General features: G+C 37.7%; 1 protein-coding gene across 1 annotated transcript in view; it reads left to right on the top strand.

Moving 5' to 3' along the window:
* The window catches only part of jph1a (junctophilin 1a), a 37,509-nt gene extending 17,253 nt beyond the window's left edge, over positions 1–20,256 (top strand). Inside the window, exons 4-7 of the mRNA XM_044104287.1 lie at positions 6,000–6,118; positions 14,656–15,389; positions 17,524–17,620; positions 17,790–20,256. Coding sequence (XP_043960222.1) covers positions 6,000–6,118; positions 14,656–15,389; positions 17,524–17,604 — 934 coding nt within the window. The 3' untranslated portion in view covers positions 17,605–17,620; positions 17,790–20,256. The remainder of the gene's footprint in view (positions 1–5,999; positions 6,119–14,655; positions 15,390–17,523; positions 17,621–17,789) is intronic.
* The last annotated feature ends 85 nt before the right edge of the window (positions 20,257–20,341 follow it).

The raw sequence follows: 20,341 nt of genomic DNA, 5'->3' as shown, positions 1-20,341 counted from the left end.
AGCTTTCTCTCCAGCATAAATTTAGCTTATCTCTTAATAACAGCCACTCTGTCTTCTGTTTAAAACCTAATTTGCTGTAGCCTCCACCCTCCAACCTTAACTGCCCCTGGTAATGTGAGCCCATAGTGCAGCCCAGAATTAATTCCTCAATAATTTCAGAGCCGGTTTTCAGCTAACTGCTAATGGTGTTAGACATGCTTGAGTAATCCTGAATTAGCAACTTCCAGCAATTCAAATAGTGTGCCTGTGTCAGGACAGCAAAGTGCTAATTTGTGCTGATTGTCTGTCCTGATACCACTGAAGGCCTGGGAAATTATTTTTATAAAATATAGATCCAGTTTTCAGTTTCTAATAAAGACTAATTTGCTTTTGTGACTGAATTTGTCTGGTAAGACCGCAAGCATAATGTGACAAATGAAATAAAATAGGTGTTAAAAAAGAAATGTGCTTTTATTTACCTACATACTGAAAAGATTGGTAAATGTCTTTTATTTTCTTGTGACTGTTTACTGTACTGGAAAATGTATGTGAGGAAGGGGTAAAACAAGGTTTAGAACTGTGTCAGCATATGTGAAGGAGATTTCTCAAATAGGCCATAGCCTGGGGCTTGATGGACTGAATCCTCTCTCCAAGGAATTTACTGTATGCACACAGATAAAAAACTAAACCCAAACATAAAATACCTGCTTACTGCACTCAGATGGAAGAATGACAACCCTTAAAGAGGGGAGGACAGTGCGGACTGGTGGGGAGTAGGGTTTGAAATTTAACCCTTCGGTAAAATTAGAGAGGCTCCGGTGCATACCTCAGCTGTTCTGAGTGTCCGAGAGGGTTCAGAGCAGTGATTTGTCTTGGTCTCCTTCCCTTTCTAATTTTGTCATTCTCTTTTGTTTCTTTTCTGCTTTTTTCTGATTTCAACCCCCAACAACCTCCATTTTTTTGTTTGTTTTCAGACCATGTTTCTTGACATAGAAACCAATGTTTTGATTCCACATAGAAAAAGTAATTTGTCCTACTCACCCTACGTTCATGTCACCATCTCAACACTGTCCATATTGTATGTATATGTGATATTTTGCAGGTTCAGATACCTTGATTTGCTTGGACTCGGCCCCAGACCAGAGTGCTTGCAGAGTCCAGAGCTAAACGGGAACAGGTGTTGCTTTGTATTCAAAGCCAGAGGGCATCGTGAGGCTAATGGCCTGTTTGACAAGTTAAACAGCTTAATACTTTTTTTTCAGAGGTCATCAGTGAGCTTGCACTTTGCTGTAAGTCAGGTACATTCTTTCAATTGCTGATCAACATAATGTTTTCATAATATCATCTCTAGTAGATTATGTTTGCTTTAGCTCTGTCTTAAACTGGTAAAATGATGGAAATATGTTTCAATGGGAGATCCAATTCCATAAAGTATAACATGTCATTTCTCAGATTGACACATCAAAAATACACTTGTGGTTCTTTGAAAAGAAGAAAAAATGCACAAAATCCATTAGAGGTAGATGTATGACATCTGTGCTCTCAACATCCCCTTGTTGATAAGGAAATATCTGTATTTTGATTATAACCAGCTACTTGGTTTGCGCTAATTGCTGGAATGGTAACTAGATCAGGACAATGTTTAGTGTGTTTACCTTGACCCTTTATTATCAAGCATCTGATATTAAATGTGACTGAAGTGCAGCCTGTCACTATGATTTAACTAAGCAAGGTGTGCTTCATGCTAAGGGAGCATTACCTGGGGCTAGCTTTGACTTTGTGTCGGTCACCTGTCTTTGCATGCAAATCCCTTAACATCTAGATCATAGATATAGACATACAAGAGTAGAACATGGAATATTTTTTCCATGGGACTATGTGTGCTTTCTAATTTTACCTTTTAAACAAGTTTTATAGGATACTGTCACACAACGAGCTGTTTGGACCCACTTTCCGTTGACTAGAGTTTATTACCTGGGATTTTCTGCTTTGTTTGGGAAGCATGAAAGCTAAATCAAACTCTAGTACAGACAAAACAAGCAGAGTCTGGTTCACCTGAAAGTTTGTGATTTGCTTGCAGTGGGAAACGCAATTGGACTATCCAGTGAACCGAAGACAGAAAGCGAACATTCATCTTATGAACAAAGCAACATGCCAGATGGCTCACTGCTTTGTCTGCTGCTCTTACTGGGCAGCTTCTAGAGAAAATAGCAATTAGAATAGAACATAAAAAAAAAAAAAAACATAGACTAGAACTTTAAAGTAAGAACAGAAACCACAATGCTGCATAAGTTTTGCAATTTTGGTTTGCAGGGATGTGGTGAACATTTCTGTGCTATGAGTGTATTCAGATAAAGCAAAATATATTAACCTTTACAATATTTCGCCATAAACATTGTAAGAGCTAACAGTCAAACTTTCAAGAAGGAAAGCTACTACTATTTTGCTTCACTGCAGCCCTGTCTTTCAAGAGGGAATATGAGAAAAAAAAGACCCGCCTTCAAAATAAAAGCCTACACATTTCAGAAAGTTAAATCCTAAAAATATTGCTACACAAAATAACAGAACAAATTGTCATAACATCAATGGTTTTTAGAGAAAAAGTCCAAACATTCAATCTAGTGGACCAGAGTCTTAAGAAAACAGAATCTGACACTGGAATCAGTTTGGCGAAGTGCACCTCTGTCTGTTACACTATTGCACTGTTCCAAGTTGGACAAATTACTATCCTAATAGTATCCAAAATGTATAGCTTCTTTTATGTCTCAACCACCTCATTTATTGTGCATGCCAAGAACAAAACCAACCATTCCTTTCATTTCTTCCTTGCACACGCCTGTATTTTCTCACCTTTCGTTTCACCCCCTCTTGTCCCAGTGCTCTATCACACCTCCACTCCCATCATTTTCTGCCTGTCACCTCCCACCAGCAGACATCCTGTCTGGGAACAGTGTGCACCACTTCTTCGGTCTGTCCATGACTTCACTGTGCTCAGATTCTTTGGGTTGTGTCACAGACATTGCTGCATACAGTCATGCCTTTATGCAGCGATGGAAATAGCAGTAGAATTATATAGGTCCCTCTGAAAACGTGTGTGGCAACTGAACGTCTGCAGCCTGTATCAATATCGTGATCTGACTGCAATGTTTTAAAGTCAGTTTTTGCTGCTAGTCTATAAGATTACGAAGCTGTCCAGTGTGTCAGCAAAAAGCCAACATAATAAATTTTTTCCACTACAGTAATTTGAAAGCATGTCCGACTCTGTAGCTGTGTTAAAAATTTATTAAGCTCAAGTTCTTGTCTGCAGCAGCTCCATGGTTTCCAGACATAACCACACAGCCTGAGTGTGTCTTTTGTCTTCGGGTGATGTCCCAACTTATTTCGGGCTCTTTTGTGGCCCCTCATGCATTTTAATATTTTCATTGTCCAGTTTGTTCTAAACAAGACAGTCCAAAGTCCAAGGAAAATAGGGGTATTCTGAAGTAGAAGAGTCTGTCTAATGGAAAGATGCTGAGGGAGAGGAGCGGCCCACCTGTAGACAGATGAGGGCAGACGTCAATAGCTAGATGAAGGATTGAAATCCCCCCCCAAAAAAAACAAGGAGCATTGATTGAAAGAAAGAAGGAGGGAGAGGAAGATGGATGAGCGGGGTTAATCAGGCCAGCTGGCACAGCAGTCAATACTTACAGTGATGCTAGAACTTTGCAGCTGCATCCTGTAGTTCCTTGTTGTACATTCATGGAATATTTTAGCACTCCAGTTTCAAATAAGTGCATTGTGGACATAGAACTCTTGCTGTTCATGTTATTGTTACATTTTTTTAATAAACCCAGAGGGACATATCTTTGCCGAATACATAATTAATATAATAAGGTCATAGCTCTTGTATTTAAATAGTGTTATTGTTATTATTTGCTTTAAAAGCATCTGCTTATTTTCTTAGATGTTTTGTTGTTTTAAAGGTTGTCTATATCACGTCTGTGCTGTCTTGACCAAAAATCCCTTGAAAAAAAATTTAATTTTCAATGAATATTTGTTTCATTGTACTGTAGTACAATACATCTCAGCACTGCTTATTGAACCTGAAAATATTCAGCTTTAAATCAAGGTTCTCTGTTGAACTAAGTGTGTGTATATAGAATCATGGCTCTGATATAGATAGGTGCTGGTTTCTTTAACCTTTAGCAAGCGCATACCATACATTGTGATTTTGGTCTAAGCTCAGTTTTCTTCACAGCCATTTTACTGATGTTTTTTGGGGGGTTACTTCTTTAGTCTGGCAATTTGCAATTTTAGCACACTTAAACTTAAGTCCTAAGTTGCAAAAATTACAGCCCCAGAAGTACTTAGGAGAAATGGGCTGAAGACTCAAATTTTGGGATATGAATCTTTTTAACAATCTTCCTCTCATGTAATCGGCAATGGGAGTGAGCTGGTAAACCATACTTCTGACAACTATGTTCAAATTCTCCAGTGAACGGGTGCTTTTTAATTACTTCCTGGGAACATTTGCAGAGTGTAAGTTAATTATGAATCTTAACTATCTGTAATGTTTGAGGTGCTTTATAAAAATCCCATGGATTTCTCTCAGAGCTCTGTGTTAATGATGTTGATTCCTTTTCAGAACTTAATAAATGTATCACATATTCCCTTGGAGTTAAGCAGGTGTAATTAGAAGCAAACTTTCTCAGCTTCCAGCTTTCCAAAAATAAAAGCATTTTGGATTAATTAAAAAGTTGGACATTCTCACTGTTTCGTGGACTGCATTGTGCTTGAGCCTCTATTTGGTGCCTCACATCATACCTTGGCACAGAATAACTATTAGACTTGACAACAAACATTTCAAATGTAGATATAGAATGTAGTTTTGATGCGGTTTGATTCATTTTGCAGTTCTACATTAACAAATGTTAACCAACTTGCACAATAGTTCTTTAAATAATACATCTTATCAGTTTTCAAACTTATTCACCGGTTTTCATAGAAGGGTCAGCAGGATACAAAATTATGTTTTTTGAAGAAGATACATGCCAATGGGTCAAATTTGGCTTTAGGATTGCCAAATTTGATTGCATGTAGATGTTAATTTCAGAATCCCTCAATGACTTGAATCTTGATTTAGACCTGGACTTGGAAAAAATTACTTTTGGACATCTTGGATGACCTTTGAGAGCAGGGCATTCACAAAACCACAGTTCCGTACAGTCAATCAGGCTGGTGGTAGAAAATTGCTTTATTGATTGTTGGAGGTGTTAGGAAATGTACATACAATAGGTAGAACTGACACACTGCCAGGCTAAAATGTATCGTAGGGGAAGATTCCTCTTTACAACATAAAAAGGTCAGCTAGAAAAAACAGCCCAAAATGCAAAGGTCCAAAAACAAAAACCGGCAACAAATATAAACTGTGGTTTTATCATCTGACTGTTGGATATTTTTGTTTTGTTTTGTTTTATGTTCACCTGTATTTTTTCAAACATTGCTTTGAATATGTAATTTTTATGTTTTATAAAAAACATTCTCAACATATTTAGTTGCTTTTCTGCTTCTTACATTATTCTATAGTTGTACAATATACTACAAATCTAAACATGCACTGTGTACCTACCTGTGTGTGTTTTTCTACCCTCTTTGGAACCATTTCTGATAGCCCAGTGCAGCGCTCCAGAGTGCATTAAGCTCTTGCTAGGCTTTGGCTTTGGTCCATTTGGAAAATCAGGATTTGGATTTCAGATGGCAACACAAGTGAAAGTGTTATTTTATCCAAGAGGGATGGGTTGAGTTGTACAGCTTAGTGTGAAGTGAATAGAAAGGAAAACAAGAGAGAAAGAAACAGAAGAAAGCAATTTAATCTGAAAATTGTGGCACATTTAGTAACTGTCAAAAAGCATTTTTGCTCTAATAGGAAGGATTCATAAACGTGTTTGATTAACTATTTCTACTGAAAACTTCAACCAATATTCTGTGCTTGTAATAGAGTTCCTATTTCCTAATGTTGTTGTTCCTTGTGTTGCCTGCAGGACGGCCCACGCCAGGACAAAAAGCGAGGCAGCAGAACAAGCCTCCATCTCTGCCGTGCATGAGTCGGAAATTGCCAGGACAGTTGCCAGGGAGCTCTCCCCCAACTTTTACCAGCCAGGTAACATTTTAAAACAACATTTCATAAACAGCATGCAGTATATGTCCTTTTAGCGCAAACTTTCGCTTCATTAGCAGCCAGTGGTTGGCCATCCTCTGTGTTCTTACTGTCACTTAGTCATATGATCAAAGTGGAGTCAGCACTGCAATGCAAACAGACAACAACTTAAGAAATGATCCTGTCTTACTTTAACAGGAAGAATTTCTCACTCTTAAACAATTTTTAACAGGAAAAAATTCGACCACATTGGGAGGGGTCTAGGCATGGATGGTCTGTTTAAAATCACACAACAGCAGAATTCATAGTTTCATTTATTATGGTGAGTCATCCAGATCCTGAGGCAGCAAAGCTTATCCAGACCATCACATGACCACCATTAGTCATCAGTGTGTTTAATGGGCCATTCATTCTTGGGAAGATTCACTACTTTCCATCTTTTCTCCAATCATGGATAATGTCTCTCACTGTGGTTCTCTGGAGCCTCAAACTTTAGCGGTGCCTTTGTCAGCCTAACTAAACATACGTCAATTACCTTGTTTCTCACCTGTTCTTGTATTTCTTTAATTCAAAGCATGAAGTGCTGCTTTTTGAGAACTTTTAGCCTACTATGTGTTGTCACAAAGGGTCTATTTGTGGGATTTCTTGATTCTGCGGGTCAAGAATCGATCTGTAGGCGGAAAGGAGGGTTGCTTTTTCACATACAATAAAGTTGGTTTAGAAGACTTTTTTTCTCAAGAAAATGACAATTAGAATACAAGTTTTTTTTATTTAATTGTGTAGTCTTTGATACAAAATTCTCTTGAATCATCTGTAGTACTTTCAGTGTAACAAAAGCAAACACCTAATAAATTTTAGGGGGATAAACACAGCACTGTAGCTTACAGCAAAACAGCAGCTGATAGGGCTTTGAGACACACTGTGTTCCTTTGTGGCTTTCCAACTCAAGTTCAAACATTTTTAAACACATGAAGTAACCATGTCCGGATCAAGCGAGCATTCACAAAAAAAACACACACACCAAACAAAGCTGGCAAGATTGATTTCTCTTCCACTCCTTTAAAATTCTTTATTGTAACTGTAGAAGACTAAAGCAGGGATCAAGCTATGCTGACAAGGTCCCAGTTGGTTAGCACTCTTGGACATGAAAACCGTCTATCCAGAGTAAGGCTGCAAGTGTGGGTTAAGGAGGTCAGTGGCTTTGGTGTAATGCAATACTTTTCTTGTGGCTAAATTTGTCCCAGCATTTGCGTGGCCATGCACGTAGAAATGGTTACAGGCAAGGTTTTCAGTCATTGTAGTGTTGAAGCACAGATGTGGTTGTGGGATCTGGTTTAGCAAAGATGCTAATGGTAACTGCAATCTGTAAGCAATCGAATGTACCTCTTGTAATCCCTGTTTCTCTAAGCAACACATTTGTCCACGAAATTCAGATTTTATGAGACTTGCTAACAAGAGGAAAGTGGGTTTTAGTGCACATTAGAGCTTTTCACACTGACTATTTGAGCTTGTTCTTGAGCTTCTGCTTGGAAAAGAGATTGGTGTCCCGACTGTGTGATTAAACAGTCGAGACACTGAAGACAAATTTGAACACTACAATGAAGGCCTGTGTGTTTATAATAAAACAGGCCACTATTTTTCCTGAATGGCAGCTTTTTTACCCTGCTCTCAAAGGCTTGTTGTGATTGAAAGAATTGCTAAAGTCAATGCATAATAAAAGGATGGAAGCATGTTTGTTTCTTTATTTTCTTTCTGACTGAAGAAGCATTTGGGGTGCTTCTACTTATCCCATGTGGTTCTCAATTTTCCTCTGCCTGACAGTTTAACAGGCATACTGTCTTCAAAGCATAGGGTGTCATTTCAGCCCTATTTAGTCTTTTTACGAGGTAGGCTGAGCTTTACAAAGTAGCAATAGACTTATAATACTCTATAAATTATCAGGTTGTATATTTTTTTTTAAGTTGTGATGCAACTGAGGTCAGAGGAGGGACATAAAGGGGCAGAAGTCATACAAAAGAGCATTTTCAAGGAAGCATCATGATGGATGTTGGATGATATTTGTGTGTTATTTAAAAGGCAAAAGAAACCTAATTTCTTTTTTTGTTTTATCAAGCTTATACATTAATGTACTTTCTGTCAGTACACATTATCTGATGATTGCATTTACAAATGAATCAATAAATACGTCCTACAAAACAACTCCCCCATGGTTTACTGCAATAATTAGCTGTAGTGCTAAAAATGTTTTTTGTCCCCTGTTTTTAAGCTAATGAATGAAAGACTGATGAGCTTTCACTGCCATCTAAATGTTAGTAATTAACTGTTCTCCTATTAATCACATTATAGCATTAGTTTGGAGTTCATGACACAATGACAGGCTGCCATGACAAAACTTGAGTGGAATAATGTTTCACAGTATAAACATTATTCCACTTCTCTCACTACAGATAGCACTTTTAAATCTCTGGGTTAGGTGCTGTTCTTTTAGCTCTCCTATTGCTCTCAGACAACATTTCTCTTGAATTTGGCCTTCTCATTGGTCAAATATCTATATTGATCATCCACATATGACATCACAGTTAAGCTGGAGACTGAGATGTAATTACCTCCTTTTGGGCTGGTTATTGTGTTATATATTGTTACAGGAGATTGGTGTTTCATGTATGACAAATCCCTTTTTGGCAACCAAAAATGAGAGCGAATACAGCTTGTGTTAGTTATGAGCTTTGAACACAATTGAACAAGAAATGCGTAGAGCATTTTTTAAAGCTACTCATTCTGTGGCTTTATCTAAACCACTAGCATTATATGTTTGGTGTTAATCTTTTCCCTATTCTGCCTGAAATAGAGCTAAAATATCCAGAGAAGCAATGCCACGCCTTTTTGTTTATTTTTATTTACTGTGTAAGATCAATGCTATCTTCATCCCCCTCCCCCCTTCCATTTGGTCGAATATATTTAGCCCTATGAGCAAACAACTTTTGGGCCTTTTCCAAAAGCCACTACAAAATAGTAGGTGACATACAGATTGACAATGGGGTCCATTCAAGCATGTCGCTGTCTAAGCCACAGAAATGGCCAGCCAAGGCCAGAGACATCCTGTGGCTTGTTTGTGTTTTGGAAAACAGTGGTCATGCATGGCAGACTGAGTGTTCTCCATATCCACGTGTGGGCGTGTGTGCGTAAGTGTGTGCAGGGAGAGTGTCCTTGCCTTATAAGTCGGATCATGAATGAGAGAGTGGCCGATGTCATAATAATGTGCAGTGCAGGATGACATTTGAGCCGGAACATTTAACGTTCAGTTACATAAGCTTGTCTGTTAAGTCCAGCTGAAAGCCGAACACGCACCTGCAAATAATCAAACTTATTCAAAGTATGTTAATTTGTTTTGTTTTTGCGGAATTAAGGAAGTTACATTACTACAGATTATCAATATTTCCGGTTTGACTCTGTGCTGGCTTTTTATGTGTGAATGTAAACATCCCATATTTGCAGCTCCCTGGGGGCAAAATGTAATGCTACTCTCACACAAGTTTACTTACAGAGAGCATTAAAATATATATAGTGTGAAAAAAATATTCAGTGAATTCAATCAGAATAATATGACTTTTCCAGTGTAATATGGCTTCCTTCCTAAATGCACACATCTTCATCCTTCGGTTCTAATAATATAGTTACAACTATGGGTCCATAGTCGTAATTATATTATTCATATCTCTTGTTGTTTGTAATTAGCATTTCGGACTCATGGCAGATTATCACTAAGATTGGGACCATGCACTTCAAAAGGAAAGAGAGGGTCAAAGCAAATAGGACCCTGACCTTTCCGATTGATTCACACACACAGCACCCTGGAGGGGGAGCAGTGGGGGTTTTCTGGGCGTGGCCTGTGGTGTGACGTTAATTGGGCTATATTTGGTGCTGATGTGTGCTCACAGAGGTCTAATGGAGACATAGTTGAAATCCTTATGCACTGAGAGGACTTTGCTCCAGTGCTCGCACAGCAGCTGTTCCTTCCTTCAGCCGCTCACCAGAGAGACAGGTGGGGGTAGAGGGTGGTTTGGGAGGGGAGGGCAAGAGAGATCCTGCACCACCCTTTTTGACCCTGTCAAGGTGTACTTGAACCAGGTGGGGTCATTAAAGCCACTAGCTGTCAGGGCTAAAAGTTAGACACGAGAGGGTGTTGCTGTGTATTCATAGCAGCAGATGGGGTATAAGTTTTCACTCAGTAGTTTTCCCTTAAGTTAACTTAACACAGAAACTTCTGATGACTTTCAGGAAAACAGAATGTAAAGTGAATTAATGAATAGCGTACTTGATTCTTTTCCATATATCATATTGCAATTTTGTTTTTGAATCTACTAATTAAACCCGTTGAAATAAAACCTTTACCTTCATTGTTGGGATATTGTCATTTCCAGAAACATTCAGGAAATGCTTGTTCCCCAATGTTGACCTTTTTTAAATTCTCCAATTACTTAACAAACATTTCTTTCAGTTGCCTTGAACAGCAGCCAGTGAGTAACTCTTCACATACCCATACACCAGAGAGGGGCTCTCAATGGTCTGTACTCCTGTATCTAAATGTCAGGATTTTGTGACGGAAAAGTGGGATTGATCTTTTTCAAGTTACTCCAACATGAAATAGGACATTTCACTGGTACAACTAAACTTAAAAAAAAAAAAAAAAAAAAACACACAAAAAGAAAAAAAGTGAAAAATGAAGAAATTACGAACTCACCCTCGTCTGTTGATCTGAATACAGGCCTACCACTATGATCCGGAGAAAAAAAAGTATCTTTATCTTTAGCTTTCTAGCGGCAACCCAACTAACCGGTCATAACTGACAGGTATTTGGAGTTTTCAAATATTTTTTATCTGTTTCAACAAAAAACCTAGTTCCATTTGAAGGAAAAACTCATATCACGATGCAGTACCCACCATGGTTCCCTGTGGCATTTTTTAAAATATTGTTCCATGTGTATTTTTGACCGACCTACCTTGTTGGCAGAAATTCAATCTGTGTTTCAACAGATTCACACATTCTTCCACAAGAGTTTAGGTCATTTAAACCATGCCTGAATGTTTTCTTTGAAAGCAAAGTCTTCTGTTATACAGTCCTACTCCTTTGTCCAAACATATAAAGAAAATAGGAGGACTGCTTGGAAACTCCTGCTGCTCCTTCACTGTTGCTGTTGGCCTCCTAGCAGTCTTCCTGCCTAGTTTCTGTATTGCAGTCCATTTCAGAGACACTTCCCATATTTGATTCAATTATTGAGCATTATCAGTACTATAAAAAATGGCATGCGTTTAAAAGAATGGGGATTTTTTGTTTTGTAGCCTTCTCCTGACTGATGCATTTAGATGACTTACTTTGGAGCCAGTGTAACCTCTCTCAAATAAGGACTAAGGTTAGCAAACAAACAAATAAACAAATTAACTAAACTTTTAAATCATTTATTATAGTTTTGTTGTTTCACTTAAAAATACATTTGGTGAGAGCACACTCATGAGATTCACTTTGTGTCTCGGTGTGACAGGAAGGATATGCAGTCCTGTCCTCCCATCTTCCAGTTGGAGTAGGAGGTTTTAGGAAACATAACTAGATAAAGTTGACATTTTTTTTATTCTATATTGTATTTATACATTATTATGCAACAATATTTCATACAAACATATAGAAATTAATTTGTTAGGTTCTTGATCTGAATGAATTATGGTGACAGTGAATACTTTTCTACCCAGATCTGAATAGCTGCTGCAAATGACAAATTCTAGTTTAAACTTTTACTATTTCTCACAAAAATGACTCACAATGTAGTTTATTTTTTTTTATTATGTTACCTACTTATATGGACCATTAGAGTGTGCCAGTCAACTATGTCATAGGGTGATCAAAATCAAGAACTGTGAGACTTTATTTTATTTCTGGAAAGTGGTCAAAATTGCACCATGGTTGTTTTTATGTTACATAAGTTTAGTATATATCAAATTATTACAAAACAAAATGGCACAGATCTGTGTATTATAACTTTAACTAAAGAGGCGCTGTGAATAAAAGAGAGCTTAACTCAATACATGGGGAGAGCATGCGGACTTTAATTCCAAGAAGGTGATATTCTATTTGCTGTACTGTAAATCAACAATTTCCCATGAGGCAGTGGAGGAGAAATATCTTTTCTGGTTACTGTTGTCTCCTAGCCTGACAAGGCAGCAGGGAAGCCCTGTCATCTTTTATAAAGCAAAAACAGGCCTGTGTAGGTGTTTGATTGTCAGCTCTTCAAGAAAAACAGAACTTAAGCTGTAGATACCAGTAACACTAATTTACACAGTGTCCTATAATATGAAATGATGAAAAACAGGCTGCCTAGGAATGGCTAGGGGAACTCAATCTAATGCCCACTGGCAACAGATGTGAATGCAGGCAGTGTACTTCTTCCTGCTGTGTTTGTGTGCACGCACACACATATTTATATATAAATTTTCATGTTTTTTTTTAAAGCTTTTCTCTTTTTAACTGCCATTCATATCGTATTAAGGTCAGGAGGAGTTACACTGGGTCACAAAGGGCTGATCTGTTATGTTTTGTACTGTTGTATGATTGCCCACATTTGTGCATGAGGAGGAGAGAGGGGTCGTATGTTGGTGAGAGTGCACTGGAGCACAAAATGTGCCGTGGATTAACATAAGCAGAACTGGCAAACTACTGCAGCTTAGACAAAAGCTTGAATTCTAGTAAGCTTAAAGAGGCAACAGTGATCTGAAGAAGAAATATAGAAAATTAACTTTTTGAGATGAATACCTTATAATATCATTGAAAAGTTTAATCATGCAATTTCATTTTAAAAGTAAAAACTCATTATATGAGATTCATTACATACAGAGTATTACATTTGAAGCTTGAGGTCAATGTGGTTCCACTACTCTTCCTCTTGACTATATGCTGTAATGTGTTTATGGAGTTTGTATGGGGCAGCTTTGCTGACTTACCAAGCACAGTGACCTTTGGATCATTAAATTGATTGTAGGTTCTTTTGGTAGTTCTTGCTTAAAAAATCAATTAGCATCTCTTGTAAGGTTGTCACCAGAGGGAAGTAAAATGCTCTAAAATGATCTTGATGCTCTGGACTCCAGGTGAAGTACATGTCTTGGGAATCTCCTTTAAACTTTAGAATGGGCTTTATTTCACAGTCCTCTCAAAACTGTGGCCATCACTGTTGGCAGGGTGCCTTCTCCATACCACACATTTTCCTTCCACCAAACTACCTATTATTGTGCTCAGATACAGCCAGCCTCTTCAGCTAGTTGAGAGGCTGACACATGTGAGAGGGGTTTCACATGTGTTCTGTGGCAGTGATTGGACAATAGTCAGAACATAGTATTTCTTTATTATAGAATAATTTTAATAAAGTAATGTTCTAAGTTCAGAAAAACTGAAATGTGGTTGTAATTCAGCTTAAGCTGCGAGGTGGCAAAGTTGTTTGCAAGGACATTAGACATAGATGGTGGATAGATACATTAGTGTTTGATTTTTATTAGCTGTAACCCATAATAATCAAAATTAACAGAAACAAATGCTTGAAGTATAATACTCTTTTAGTAATAACTCCTATATGGTATATGAGTTTTATATTTTCGGTTGAGTTACTGAAATAGATTAACTTTTCAATCAAATTCTGATTTGCAAGATTAACTAAATGAACACACTCAATTCCTATCCACAGAATGTAAAATCAGCTAAAAAAAATTTAAATCAAAAGTTTTTTTCAGTCTTTTTTCCTTTGTTCTAGTTTGTATGAATCAGATTAGAATAGTTGTCATGAAAGCATTCGGCCTGAAAGTGTTTGAGGCTATAGGGCTCGTTTAAATGGTGAAAACCATCTAGAACATGCTTGGAACCCCCGTTGCCCCCCACAGGAATCTGTCCCCAAACAGAGCAAAATTACTCACTCCCGCCCGTGGAGCCGTAACTCTTATTGAGCTATGGTGTGAAATTAAGCTGGGGAGATATGTTAAGTCCCACAAATGTTTACATGTCCCTCCTTTCTCTTTGTATTGGGTCTTGGTTGTGGCAGTTCAAAAACAAATTAGGAATGCCACATAGCTGAAAGGTGAATGGAGATTGAGTACAGGAGGCCCCCAGTACTCCACACTAAGGCTGTTTACACAGATATAGGACTGGACATACTGACCACTTTGATTTTGATATTTACATACCAGCTGTACAAAGTCTATTGCAGTAATAAATAGACAACAATAGAAGCTTTTTTTAAACCTAATAATTAATTGAATCAATTCCAGTTGAGCATATCAAAAAAGGCTAATCCGTCATTGAAGCCTTTTTCTCCTCTTCATTTGATTTCATGGCTTTTTTAATATTAGTTTTATTTGTCAATTATACAAAATAGTTTCTAAATTAAATGGTATTCCTACAGTTGTAAAGGTTACAATTGTATTTTCTTGTGACATATTCCCAGTAATCATTCAAAGTGGACTGAGGCTCCCATAACAATGTGTGTTACTTCTTTTTCCCTCTTCAGGACCAGACTATATAAAACAACAATCAAAAGAACCAGTGGAAATTAAAGAGGTCCCTGTTGAAAAGAAGGAAGAATCCCCACACGATTCTCCTCACTTTTACCGCAAAGGCACAACTCCACCCCATTCTCCTGTAGCTAGTCCTGCAGCCACTCCTCCGCCCTCACCTGATACTAAGAAGAAGACGGGCCAGATTGGCAACAGCATCAGCCACAAACCTAGCAAAGAGGAAAAACCATCCCGCAAGATAAGCAAAGAAGAGAAGTCCAGCTATAAGGCCAGCAAGGATGAGCGATCTAGCAGGAAGCTGAGTAAAGAAGAGAGGCTATCCTTCACTGATGGCCCCAAGACTTCTCATACACACATCGAGGCTCCTCCTAAACCAACTAAAGTTCAGCAACCGGCCCCAGCAACCGCTCCCCCTGTACAGCCTCCTACTGTTCCAGTCAATGGCCAGCTCCACTCTGAATATCACAGTTACTACGTTAAACCCACTCCACGGGGCCCTCCCCCTCCTGAGCCTGAAGAAGTGGAAGAAGAGCCTAGTGTCCAAGCTCTGGCACGTCTGCCCCCACAACCTAAGTCTTTCAGCACCCCTATCCCTACTCCTAAGCCACCTTCCATTCGGGACAGCAAGAGCGACCCAAAACTCAGGAAGCAAGATTCCCTAAAACCAAAGAACCTTGCAGACACAAAGAAAGCAAGCATGGAAATTGCAGAAAGCACAGAAGAAACAGTAAGTATACCTTAGCTTAACCAAAGTTCATGTTGGCTATTGTTGACCAGATGAAAAAAAATTGACATCACAGTACCTGAAGCAAAATTTTATATACTAACATTCAAATGCCTGAGGCTAAGATGATAAATGTATTTTTAAGTAATTTTCCCAATTGGCTTTTTAAGGTAAAAATGGTGCTGCCTTCCATTAAATGTTTCATACCAGCGGGTATCTAGGGGGGCATTCCATACACACTTTTACAAACAATGATTAAAATTAATTATACTGTATGTTTTACTTGTAACTTACTGTAGGGACACATCATTACACTGTCTCAAACTTCACAGATTTCTTCTCTGTTTGATTTTGTCAGACTAAAATGTTTCTGAACTTCATCAAAGATAAACAGATTAAGTGCAAAATGGAATTTTAAAATAATTTCATTTCCTAAGGTATAAAAACTATCCAAACCAACCTATCCACCTATGAAAATATTATTGACCCCTTTGGTAAATATGGAATATACTGTAATTAGTGACCATTTGGTTTAATTTCTTTACCCACACCCATGCCACATTGCCATCAGGCCAGTAGAATCAGGAAATGACCTAAATCCAACATGCCTGACATTTATCCACCTACAAATGGCTATAAAGCCGTTTTTAGGCTCCAGGAAATAAGAGAACCACAGTAAGACACATTATCCACAAGTGAAAAAAGAAGAGAACACAGAACAACATCTAAGGCACTGCAGACCTCAGCTACCTCAGTTAAGGTCAGCTTTTATGATTCATCAACATGTAAAAAACTTGTCAAAATGGGGTGCAATCCAGGCCAAAACCACTGCTGGCAAAAAGAACGCAAAAGTCCATCTGAAATTTGCCAACAAGACTTCCTGGTGATTCCCAAGACATTTGGTAAAAATATTTTTAGACTAATGAGTCAAAAGTGGAACTTTTTGTTTTTGTTGCACCATAAAACTAGCACACATTCTGTATGGGCCTTATTTTCTCCTTCACAACTTGAACAAAGAATTCTGCTCTTAAGCAGAATATTGTGAACAAGAATATCTGGCCATCAGTTTGTGACCTTAAAATTAAGAGCACACACCAGCAAGTCTGTAAAGCTAATGCTTTGGAGTGTCCTAATCAGACTGAAGTCTGGATTTAAGTCTAATTGACATGCTGCAGTATGACTTTAAAGAGAGTATTTGTCCACAATGAAGGAAAAGACTGAATCCTGGGGCTAAGATGATATATGTATATATATATATAACAAAGATAGTCAATCGGTTGTTAGCTGTAGGACGATTACTTTTTCACATAGGGTCTGGATGGTTTTGGACAGCTTATACCTTTATTTGAAAACCTAACTTTGTACAGTGTGTCATATTCTTTGTCATGTGAAATGATCTGAAACATTTGTGTGAGACAAAAATATTTTAAAACTTATTATGGGTGACATTTGTAACTTTTGCACAGAGCAAACTAAGTTTACATTTTAAGGACAAATGTTATGTCTGCATCATGAAATGAGGGGATTAGTTACATTACTCAAGATTTAGATTTTACTACTGCTCTTGATATGTTTAACAATTTACTTTGAATATCCTATACCAAGTTATTAAACAGCGGTACCACAAGTGGGACTTGAAATGCTAAAACACCTAAGTAGGTGATTTTTTTCTACATGAACACAGTATAAAGGGTGTAAAGGGAATAGTGGGAATAAAGGTACTGAACAAGAAAAACTTTAAAATATGCTAACTTTGAAAGTTAGTGTGTTTGGACCCCTTTTAGAGCTAATCACTAGCTCAATAAGCTAACCACAGATAAGCAATTTTAGTATTTAGGAAATATGGTGCATATAACTGATGCTATATTTAATATGGGGGGAAATTACATACATTTTAACTGATATGTGAAACTATTTCTTGCAGAAGCCAAGTGACATTTCACTTTTGTGTTCTTTTTCTGTGCAATGCTAAGGTACTAGTTGCTAGCTAAAGCTTAATTTTTAGCAAACAGGCAACACTGCTTTCAATCTTATGAATTGCCTACGGATTAAATGAAATGAATGAAAATTGTTTTTTTCCATTTTTTGGGATGGGGTTGTTCCTGTTTAGACTAATGTTATTTTTTTGTTTTTACAGGGTCCTAACTCAATCCTTGTTGCTATGGTAATGCTGTTGAATATTGGCCTTGCAATTATATTTGTCCACTTTCTGACATGATGATATTGTTTCTATGGTAAGTTAACTTATGTAGAAGTATTATATTTAATAGTTCCGCTCTACGGCGGAAAATAACCCAGACATGATAATCTGTGCGTGCCATACAAAGATGTCCTTTTTTTATTTGTGTACATATCTGAAATGTGACAAGGGGCCAATTAAATCCAGACTGTTCTACATTGCAGTGAAACCATGGCAACTGGTACAGTTGCATTGCCGGCCTTGAAAAGTAAAAATGGCGCCAGTGAGAAACGGGGGCGGCCGGAGGTGTTTAGGAATCAGCATGACACCGAAGAGAAAGAGGAGAGAGGCATCACTACTATCAACCTGTCTTTGGCCCTCTTTAGGGCCAACCCTGTCAATTAGCACTCCTTGGCTTCTGTATAAGCAGAAGTGAAATGTTATGTCTAGTGAGTTAAAAAAAAAAATTTAAAATGAAGAAAAAAAAAAGTGAAAACGCAACCAAACTTACAAAGTATGAAAAAATAAGTTCTTGAAACCTACATGTGTGCTGACCCAAGCTCAGGTCTCTGTAGCCCACTCTCACTGCCTTGGCAGAGATAGTAGTGGGCTGACGGACCTTGCTGGAGGAGTGCGGAGATGCACTTTTAGTTGACGGGAGCAAACAGCTGCCTTTCTATTTTGCCACCTGACGTTTTGATGGGGAGATGTGAGCCCAGCCCCAGGGCGGCCAAGAGAGCGATAGTGAGACAGAGAGACAGGAGGAGAGGGGGGGTGATGGTGTTGGTGGGTGGGGCTAGGGACTTGGGTGTTTGGAGGGTTTTACTGGGGTTCAAGCCACTCTTGCAAGAGCAAACCGCGCACGACCTTTGCCAGCAGTCAGTGCTTGCACGGTCACTAGCCAGTCTTACTCTGTTAATCCAAACATCCCTGCAGCTTTCTCAAGCTCCGTCCATTGTAATCCAGGATACACTGCTTTTGAAACACTCCCCATGCATGGTACAGTTTTAATTTTTTTGTTTGTTGTTCTTATGTAGCTTTTTGTTCACTGTTGTCCTCCAAACTGTTGGTTACCTGCATTCTTGTAGAAACTTTGTCAGAGAATGAGTAAAATAATTGTTTTTTTTCCCGTTTTATTTCAATTTTACTCATTTCTACCAATTCAGCTGTAATTTGACATTACACATCCTGTTTCTGAAAGTGCAATATGTTTATTTTTATTTTTTTGTCAAAGGCTTATAATCTATTTTGCCAGACATAGTGTTATGCTATTCTACTAAAAATCAGTTTTTATTTGTCAAACAGAGGTGATTTTAATAGCCTGTTATTTTTTTTTTCTTCTTTTTTTAAGTACGGCATTCACTAATGGCAGGAATTGTGATGATGAACTTGGTTTATTCTTGAAAAGGCAGATAGCTCTGTGAGAGTGAAGTAACAAATGTCTTATATTATTTATGAAATGGGAAGAGAAAAGAATATATTTTATTGTACATGCCTACACCCTTCCGCTTTAATGAAGTTTGTTATTCGCTTTCACTGTTTCACGCCACAACTGAGATGCAAAACCACAGCTGCTGGAGTAAAAAAAAAAGGCCCAGCCGTGCATGTGTATGAGACTGGATTTTGTGGACAGTGGAACTTTATTCAGGTTTAGACCATGGGGAATGTGGATCCAGGGAGAAGAAGATATGCCTTTAGAAGTCTTTAACAGTGCTACTGTTTACCTCAAAAGAGATGAGGAAGGGAGGGAAGGGAAATAGATGCCATCCTTGTCTTAACTCTATTGTAAGGGGGTTGGGAGGGAGATGTTTTGACTGTTGTAGTCACCTGAACCATGCTTTTGACTTGCTTCATCCTAGCTGCTTGTAGTCTTTGTTGCTGGTATGGAATGAGTTTCTTTGATTTCCAAAGTGGTTATTTATGTGGTGGACATTTTACTGTCACCTCTACTGAGATGGAATATTTATTCATTGTACAACTGATGTGTTTGTTAAAAACATTGGTCATCACCAAAAAAAAAGGGCTTAAAATATATATATTTAGGTTTTAACAACTGCAAATCTGTTCCAAAGGTTAGATTTGATTGTTGTCAAAAATTAAAATGAGTAACAAAAAAGTTTGAACAATTCTTGAACCAGTTTGGCATTTGGACAAACTACTGGGAAACATGCTACTGAAATTTAGTCGTAATATTCTATAGACAATAAAAAAAAAAGTGAAGACTAGTCTTTTAGAAGGTTTAACAGAAGAGCCTGTTGGATATTTTTTTGAAATACAACATTGCATGTTGGAGAAATTTCTATATAGATTATTATATACTGTTTGTAAGGATTTTTACAGAGCACAATCCAGAATCTGGTATGGGTCGGTATTTTTCTAACAATTTGCACATCTGTATTTTGACAATGAAGATAACTTTTGTTTGTAATTGGTAATGTAATGCACATATGATAATGTTTGAAAGTGGAAAAAATAAACATAAATATTTTATTTCTAATTGGTCATACTGTATGTACCATTTGGGGATGTGAAGGGCAGATGTACTTGTTTTGAGGATTTTATGAAGAAAAAAAAAAGCCTGTGGGAGAGTTTTGATATGTTAAGGTTCACGATACCCCACTGATTTGTGCAAAGTCTTTGGAGATGAAGTTATGTGTATAAAATAAAGTTATTATGCCTTGTTAAACAAAATGATGCATTTATTGGTTATTTTTATTACCATCACTTGTAGAATTATAGCTGCCCTCCTCACAGAGGAGGCATTTAAGCTTTTGTT

This window comes from Gambusia affinis, linkage group LG21 (genome assembly GCF_019740435.1).
Source record: "Gambusia affinis linkage group LG21, SWU_Gaff_1.0, whole genome shotgun sequence".
NCBI lineage: Eukaryota > Metazoa > Chordata > Actinopteri > Cyprinodontiformes > Poeciliidae > Gambusia > Gambusia affinis.
The sequence above is the reverse complement of the archived record's forward strand: the minus strand, read 5'-3'. Positions and strand labels throughout refer to the sequence as shown.